At 40.2% G+C, this 9,406-nt stretch overlaps 1 protein-coding gene and 1 long non-coding RNA gene across 2 annotated transcripts; both read right to left on the bottom strand.

The window, feature by feature from the left end:
• Nucleotides 1-217: 217 nt before the first annotated feature.
• On the bottom strand, nucleotides 218-2,673 carry LOC124681086 (F-box/kelch-repeat protein At1g22040-like). The gene is made up of 2 exons (XM_047216056.1): nucleotides 2,528-2,673; nucleotides 218-1,938 (listed from the first exon to the last, which is right to left on the bottom strand). The coding sequence occupies exon 2, from the start codon at nucleotides 1,862-1,864 to the stop codon at nucleotides 482-484; it is 1,383 nt and encodes a 460-aa protein (XP_047072012.1). The 5' UTR covers nucleotides 1,865-1,938; nucleotides 2,528-2,673; the 3' UTR covers nucleotides 218-481.
• Nucleotides 2,674-7,298: 4,625 nt separating this feature from the next.
• On the bottom strand, nucleotides 7,299-9,053 carry LOC124681087. Its single transcript, XR_006995705.1, has 4 exons — nucleotides 8,950-9,053; nucleotides 8,732-8,833; nucleotides 7,484-7,751; nucleotides 7,299-7,313 (listed from the first exon to the last, which is right to left on the bottom strand). It is a non-coding gene; the product is annotated as an uncharacterized LOC124681087 (long non-coding RNA).
• Between the last annotated feature and the right edge of the window lie 353 nt (nucleotides 9,054-9,406).

The raw sequence follows: 9,406 nt of genomic DNA, 5'->3' as shown, positions 1-9,406 counted from the left end.
AAAGTGGCTTGCTTGGGTTGCCTTCCAAGCAGAACTGGAAAAACGAGAGCCGTTCAATATCTTCTTTCTCAAAAGTCCACGATCCGAACAGCTGATAAATTCAAAACATTATGCACTGGTTACCAAGAAGAGGGATACCGTGCATCACAAGTCTGTAGAGAATATCAAGATGGTTACACAAGATTTAGCTATGATACAGAACAGTAGATGGCAAAGATGAATCAAAATTTTCAAGTTGAATCCTTCACTGTGAAAGTACACTCACTATACAGTCATCGTGTTGCCTATATATGGCACTATTTGAGCGCCTGAATCGACTTACAATCAACTATAAACGTGAAATTTATATATCTTCCTCCTTGTCAAATTGTAAACCCATAAGTTGATACGACAGCTTGTACTGTGCAACATTGGGTAGATTGCAATGACTACAAGTATTTCTTACAAAAAAGTCTCTTAAGTATCAGCAGCAGCTCCCATTTTACACATCGAGAACCTGGCAGCTAATGAGTTCAGCAGCCCCAAAATTCCTCGAAGCCACCGTGTTCCATAAGGCATTTTCTTCAGATGCATTGTTTTCCGTGTTATTCTGCAGTGCAACTTGCATAATCTGGAGATTATTGTTTGCGTCTTTTGTTATTACATGGAGCTTTCCTTGAAGGCCAGCCAGTAAATAAGGAGACTCCGCGTCGGTGAAATCATGAACTGGAACCTGTGGTACAATGGTTCTCCAGACATCTTCTTCAGAATCATACTTCTTTATCTGGCCACTGTCCAAGGAGCTGGAAGGCTCCAATGTATAAAGCTCATCGTTAACCACAACACCTAATTTTGTGCCTGCTTGTCTTGCCGGCCATCCGTCACCAAGACCATCTGGCATCGTTGTCCAAGAGTTTAGTTCCGAGTCATAGATTTCACCTCCAATATCGAAAAAGAATGGCCATGAGTACAGGCTCTGAGGAACATATAGCTTCCCTTTATAGGAAGCCATTCCAGTGGCAATAGGCTTCAGCACATCAGCCAAGAAAGCCGTGGGCAATACCTGTGCTTTCACAAAAGGCATTTCCGGCAACTCACTCCATAGGCCAGTTTTAGGATCAAGCACTTCACCCGATCGTAGAGGAAGCAAACCATTCCGACCTCTACTAACTCCACCAACCACATATAACTTACTCCCCAGCAATGATGCCTTGGAGAAAGCCCTACCAGACATCATCGGGTTAACTTCCTGCCACAAATTGAGAAAAGGATCATATCTCCATACGCAATTCAAGGCAACCGCTTTGGAAAATCCCCCCAAAACATACAAGCAACCATCAGCAACTCCGACAGAGCACCCACAAAAGGGCATTTGGTCCAAACCATATCGGCGCCAAAACCATCTCTTAAAGAAGTCAGCAATCCTACTGCTTGAGCCCACAACATTCCACATCCGGAACCCAGAAGAGCGTGTCCTGCCACCAGATTCCTCCTCATTGACGAACGAAGGCATGGATGGCAACCTTTGCCACTTCTGGCAAGATGGATCGAGGGCATAGCAGTCAAGCTTGTTTGCCTCGAGTTTGGTCAGCATGTACAGCCATTCTTCAGTTAACCCAAGCTCTCTTCTCACCTGGGCAAGTTCAGAGCTGGTGATCGCGGCCTTCCAGTTTCGGCTAACAATCTTCATCTTCAGATGATGAATCCGCGGTATCCTTGCTAAAATTTGAAACGAAAGCTCGTCAGGAAGAGTTGGAATTATCCTCGAATATGACCCACAGTCATACGTGGTTATCTTGGCCCTCTTATTGGAAACTGTTCCACTTGCGTTGTCGGAATCCACGGATCGAGCAGTGCTGCTTGCAACACTTAGATAGGAACCCATACTGTCCTGCTTATCTTCAAATTCAGATCAATTGCTGTGGCATAACCCCTCTAAACCACTGGCTGGCACCAAATCTGGTTAAGAAGAGACAGTGAAGTTATACGGAGTTCACCATTCCAGAACCACATAATAGTAGCGCACCACAGCTCCGATAGGAATAGCATGCCAGTTGCGTTTGATAAAAGTTCTAGCTTGGTCGGCAGGTTTCAACTACTTGGTCTAACACTACAAGAACAAAACAGATGTAAACAAAATGTGTGTAGGCAAATTGCATTAATAATCAACTTAATTATAGAAGTATCAACCACGAGACCACGAATCCAGAGGCAGAAACCTCAGCTATGACCCAAATTCTTCAGGAATTTATATGATCGAGCATTTAGGGCCTAATTTGATCAAACACCCTTGCCCCACAAGCACTTCCAGTTCGACGACCCCTAACTTTGACCGAAATCCAAACAGACCAGACCTAACTACAAGGCCGACTACTTGATCAAGCTACTCGCAGAAGATTCCCAACAACGCAAAACCAGCTGGGTCGGACGCCTTTCGGAGCCGTCCTATCCTACGGGGTCGCGCGCGGGGCATCTGATGCGCTATGAGTACCGTCGAACAGCACGGAATCGCGATTTGAGAGGGGATTTGGGATGAATCAAGGCTTACCGAGAGGCAATCGAGGTAGGAAGATCGGAGAGGAGCAGCTGCTTGAGGATCTCGATGGTGGCGTGGCGGAGAGAGGAGCAGGGGATGGGTGGAGGCGGCCGGACGACCTTTGCGTGCAGACGGCGCGTTGCCGTCCATGGAATCGGGTCGGGTCTGTCCAGGGATCTAAAGGGAAAATGCCAAAACCCTTTTTGGAAGTAATATTGTCAGCTAGGAAATATTAGTCAGAGCTAAGTTTTTTAAACAAAAATCGTGATTAACGCTGTTTGGTTACGGTTTCATGAAATTTTAGTGTTGGTGCTCCTGCTAACGTTGATTGATTATTTTGAAGTTTGCACGCGTGCACATAGCTTTGGTATTGCGACTCATAAAATTACGAGAGAACCTTCGTTGTATTTACAGGTTATTGGTTTGGTAACTACTTTCGGCTGACTTCAGAAAAATACAAGTTTACATCATGGTAAATGAAAGAATTTGAAAACCTAAAAGATTGGCAGATTTTAAAAATATATTATTTTGTAATCGCTAGAGACAACTCATACATTTGTACGTACGATGTACTACTTGCTACTATAAATATATATGGTATTGATTGTTAAAGAAGATAGAGATAAGATTTGTTTTTCATCTTCTACTTCAAGTCGGTCCCTTGGATCTATATGTATACTAGCTCGAGAGTATCTCGAATACATCTAGTACGTTACGTCAAATCTATTCATTCGCATGGTATTTAAGTGACGAGATCTTTGACCTAACCGCTGCATACGCTTGCACACCGTGCCGTCTCTGGGAAGGTCTATCTCCATTATCTCCGCCGAGGCCGGCGACCATAGTAGGGTTCGTCCACCGATCCGTGAAAGGCTGCACTGGCAAGTTTTTTTTTTGCCGATCGTTAGATCTATTTTTCTCGCCGTCGTTCACTTGACCGTCTCTTTTTTTGGTGTACCAATCATAGATCAGATTGAGCTGCCCACCACTAGTCGTCTTCGCGCTCCTATACTTCGACAATGGCATCGACTCCGCATTAGTGGACTCACCTATGCCAGCTACCGCGACCAACTAGCCGGCACCAACTCCGCAGCAACCAACTCCCCTATGTTGGCTATCACATCATACCACCATCACCGACTCCGCACCAGTCGGCTCACCTTCAGCACCCCCGCGCTAAGTGTTGCTTTATGTTAGAACATTATAAGTGAACCATGCTTATTGCATGATGGTTATTATTTTAACTGGATGGTTGTCCGATTTCTATGAATAATATCTTTATGGCCACATGCCCTTTTTAGCGTCTTTTTTGTGATGAATCTCGAGATTCATAAACACATCTTTAACACTGATGTTAACCATCGAAAGACTAACAAATTCAATACCACATTCTTGTGGCACTGTCAGTTAAGTCATATTAAACATAAAGGCACGAAGAAACACTATGAAGATGTATTCTTAGAGTCACTTGATTTTGAATCATTTCATACTTGTGAATCATGTCTAACGGGTAAAACTAACTTACTAGAAATAATATACAGATATATGCGGCCCTCTAAGTATAGCCACACATGGAGGCTTCCTCTACTTTACGACTCTCATGGACGATTTGAGTAGATACTATTATATCTATTTAATTAGACGTTAGTCTGACATATGAAAAGTTCCAAAAAATAGAATGAAGTAGAGAATCAATGTAACAAGAAAATCAAATTTCTAGAATTGGATCATAGAGGAAAGTATTTAAGTTACGAGGTTAGCGATCATTTTAACAATTACAAAATTATTTCACAACTTACGTCTCCTGAAATTGCACAGAGAAATGCAGCATCGGAACGATATAATCGAACCTTGTTAGACATGGTGATATGATGTCATCACTGAACTGCCCCTTTCTTTTTTGGGGTTATGCTTTACGGACTACAATTTTTACATTACACTAGATGACCCGTTGCGCTATCGCGCAAATGGCAAAATCAAGTCGAAATTTAAACCATGAGTTTTACCTTATTTTAATATTAAAAATTAACTCAAAATTTAAGTACTTTAATATCTTGCAGACACATCATTCCATCAAGGTGCCATAGTAAGATATGACAATTTAAATTTAGTACTCCCTCCGTTTCAATCTATAATACCTATAGATTTTCTGCACGGTAATTAGCGTAAGTCATTTTCTAACACAAAAGAGAGAGACGTTAGATAGAGGAGGTTGTACCGTAAATCAGTTCCCAGATTTTATGCACGAGATCAGATTGATTTCCTTATTTTCTGCTATTCAGCTGATCGGTGGAAGGGGTTCTTTGCAAATAAACGCAGATCTACTCTTATATTATGAAACAAATGCAGAAAATTTATAGGCATTATAGATTGAAACAGAGGGAGTACTATTTTGCACTAATATTTTCAGTTTTTATGTTTTTGTATAAGCTCCTCCACTAAATTATGGTTATTGTACCAAAAGAGGGAGCATTGTAAAAGAGGCATGAAAGGATAATTACTAATTTCAAGATAAATGTATCTACTTCAAGACAAAAGAGTTGATACCACATTTTTTATGGTTAGAAGTGTCAATTTTGAAAACATATCTAATATTGGGTTATGTGTGCGCTTCCACTTTTACGGTCTGGTCGTACTTGATGTACTAATATTATTGTTAGGAAAAACACCATGGTTCTATTGAATCTTGTTCCACTAACAAAGAATATTTGAACCAAATAGTTGCAGGCATTATGAAAAGTATTTATGTTGTAGCATATAACCAAACAAAATGACATACAATGGAAGACTCTAAAAAAATTGAAGTGTAGTCTGAAGTATCAAATAAGTGATATAGTAGTGATATAAATAATAGGTATGATTCAAAGCATGGCATTCCCTTTGGAAACGCATCGCAATTCTGTTGAATGTAAGATCAAATCCCAAATTGCTCATTTGGGCAGTATTCATGCAGGTGTCAGCATATTTTTCGGCTTGTCACATACAGATATGGAATCAGCATGAAGCACCTAATGCTTAGCACACTCATGGATTGAGGATGGTGACATGCCGCACCCTTTGAAGCATGTGGTATGGTGAAGGAACAAGCAACATCTCCACTGTTTAACAAATGTTAATAAGCTATCTGAAAAATTATTGCCCTTATACTTTGCTACAAACAAGAATACATGAAAAACTCATTTGCTTCATTTGCCATAACTGAGTCAAACAATCATGAACTTCTACACGATGCTCTTAATACATTTCTTGAAGATTAATTACTGAATGATTTTAAGTTATGAAACCTCATGCTGGTCCTCGCCTCCTCCGACAGAGGACTCGCTGACCACACCGCCTCCAGATCAGGCCTGATTGCTGCCATCGTCCTTGATGATGAGCCCAAGGTAAACCGAGCACAGTGCTGTGCATGGCAAGCCGCCGTATGATTCTTCAGATGACATCGGCTCAACGCAGTCAGTGTCGCCTCCCTCGGCAGCAGGCCGTCAGTCTCTTCATGACATGAGCGAAAGTAAGCGCAGCTGTGGTCACCTGCACCTCTGGCACGCCTGCATTTAGTTAGTTATATAAGCTCCTACGTAATACCACAAATTAACTCAATTTACATATTCACTTTGAGCACTTAACATATTATTTGTAGATTTCTCTTTGCAGTTACAAAGGACCATAGTATCATGAAGTTTGAGAAATAGCAAAACTAAGGTAGGTACTACATGGTGAAGCAAAAAAGATGTTCCAAATTAGCTCACGATCTAACAATCGATGATTTCTCACACTATCCGTAACCTAATTCTGCCATTCACGATCTCCTACAATGCACAAGAGCCCGAGTAATCTACATGACATTAACTATGGAAAGCAAACACACACAAAAGATTTCAATTACCCGAAAAGCAGGAACCATTAAAATCTACATTAATTTGTTTGCTGCTTTTACCTTTTATTAGCATGGGGCGCATATATATAATACAAATAGAAAATGGAGTGCCCTGAAAGGATGGAAATATATGAGCATCCCATTTTCATTCTAGATGCATGATGACAATTATCTCACCCTAGGCCATATAGAAAGTGTTTAGGGAACTTCACCGCAGGTTATGATATATCATAAAGGATAAATTTGGTGGACATCCGTTCTTTTAGGAAAGTAAAATTTCAAAGCAACCACTTCAAAATATGCTCGGATTGAGGACACAACACAAACAACAGTATTTTGAGATGCATCTTGGAGCATAAGCGAATGTAATGAACGAGAAAAATAGGAAAATAGATAAATGGTGGACATGCTACAGCTAGTGCTTCTTAAACAAAGAAAATTTAACGGAAACATATGTACAAGGGTAATAAAAATGATTTGCATAGGAGAGACAGAGTTATGTCAACCCTCGAATCATCCGATGCGAAGAATGCATTGTATATTTACAAACCACATGTTTCAACAAACAAGGAATATCGGTAGATCAAGGAAATATACCTACTGTTACTCCGATGTCTTATTTGATAAGAAGCTTTTGTGAAGTAATATTATTATTCTCCAGTAAATATACATCAGGATCATCACTAAAAAGCATAGAACAAACACCAATATGTATAAAATTTAGGTTTCCGAATTAATTAAAACCCGAGGACTACAATATTAAAACTTCAGTTCAGTACAACAAATGCAAATATGACACACCAAAGTTTAGGGAGGATGATTACAGGAGACTGCAGTTGTACAATTCCCGTTCCTCTCCAACACCTCCCCAACTATTGCAATGCAGCCTGAAGAACCAAGGAAAAAGTTGCCCACACATTATACCTGCATGTTGTAGTAGTTATCAAATAAACACACAGATGGAGTGAGAAAGGAAAGGCCAACCAAGAACTTACCAATAGATCTAAGTCATTATTAACGTATCATACTTACGTCAATATATCCAACAATACAAAATAGAGAAGGGAGTATAACCAATTGCCGCAGTGTCATACCCTCATGTCGTGCTGCCACTATTCTCAAATACCCAACACAGCTGCTTTTGAAATTGAAAAGAAGTGTTTCATACACCTAAAAGGGAATCGTAATAAGAACTCTACAAAAACAAGAAACAATAGTGCTCTGTCCAAGCGACATTTTAGCTGAACTGTGTTCAGAGGTATATCGTACAGCAATACAATGCATATTTTTGTATCAGGCTGAACAGAAAGTTGAAGAACACAAAGCAGTGAAGAACAACCTGAAAACAATATGGAATTTGAGCTGCAGGAAAAAAATACCGAATCAGTCTGGTTCTTTTCTCTCAAGAAGCGTTGTAGCATGATGAAACTTTATATTTGCACATGTGTCACTGGATGGACCACGCAACATGATATATAGATACATTGTACTTAACTTAAGGTGGCATGGCATCCAAACACACGTATATGGAAAACCGTGGAGATGGATATTGAAAGAAAACTCTAACCTTGAAATTTGATTATTCAGATTTCTTTCGCACTCTCGACAATAAAAGAAAACATCACTGCTCTCAATGTTTATTAAGCTTGAGCTGAGTTTCAACAGAAATTCCTATTATTAGCAATATATGTTTCTAGTTAATTACAGTGAGCAAGAGAAATAAATTACTCCTAGGTCCCTATTTTAGAATCACAAATGAACCTGATCTCATACATATAACTTATTATATTCTTTTGTGCTCTATGGTAAAACTGAAGTTCAGAAATCTTATCACATACTACCATAAAAATCAGAAATGTGCACCGAACTGAGTATTGTTATATTCAACATACGCTCAAATTAACAGATAGATGTTGTTTCTTTTTCAAAATGGCAAACTGGGATAGGCCAGATGCACCATATATTATCTTCCTCTGCACTATCTAATCCGTCATCGTCCTCCATGTTTTTTCAGGACTTTCACAACGAAACTCCAACCCACCAGATTTATACATATGAACTTAGTGGGGTATGAGCACTTACGTACATCAGTTCATGGTTATGTGGAACTCAAGAGGCAAATTGTTATTAAACCTCAAAAATGTAAAGAGCAGAGGACAATCAGTGTTTTGCAAAGAGTAAACAACGCAAACTAAAAAGTACGAAAAAAACAACAGGAACGTTTCTAAGCAAATAGTGTTTGTCTTTCATTGAATCCATATTCCTGTCCTTTAGGCGAAACGGTGGATTAAGGGAATCAACTTTAAAACAACAATTGGACGATTCAAATAGTGCACACTTACCACAACCAGTCCCTGGACAGCTTATTTGATTTTCTCATTACTTGGTTTATTCGACAGGCAAGCAAGGTCTTCACCGACCTCTATCCCCAGCATTCCTGGCTGCTGCATGATGAGAAAAGAAAGAGATTAGATGTAGTCTATAGAAGGCCTGGAGGTCAAAACAAAGTCAATATAGTACACAAGAGTGGGGGAAACAAAAATGCGGAGGTTGAGCAAACCTGCAGCAGCAATATTCAACATGGATAGCAATGTTGGTTGCTACCGTGCAGCGTGCTTCAGGCTCCAGTTCAGACGACACACTCCCAGGCTACAGGCAGGTGGGTGTAGGCAGAATCATGGAATGGATGTTCCGACAACGCATGTGGATAGCACTGATACGTCTCCGACGTATCGATAATTTCTTATGATCCATGCCATATTATTGATGATACCTACATGTTTTATGCACATTTTATGTCATATTCGTGCATTTTCTGGAACTAACCTATTAACAAGATGCCGAAGTGCCGATTCTGTCGTTTTCTGCTGTTTTTGGTTTCAGAAATCCTAGTAACGAAATATTCTCGGAATTGGACGAAATCAAGACCCGGGGTCCTATTTTGCCACGAACCTTCCGGAAGACCGAAGAGCATACGAAGTGGGGCCACGAGGTGGCGACACCACAAGGCGGCGCGG

Source organism: Lolium rigidum, unplaced genomic scaffold (genome assembly GCF_022539505.1).
Source record: "Lolium rigidum isolate FL_2022 unplaced genomic scaffold, APGP_CSIRO_Lrig_0.1 contig_33705_1, whole genome shotgun sequence".
Lineage (NCBI taxonomy): Eukaryota > Viridiplantae > Streptophyta > Magnoliopsida > Poales > Poaceae > Lolium > Lolium rigidum.
Note: the sequence above shows the minus strand (reverse complement) of the source record. Positions and strands in the feature narration are given on the sequence as shown.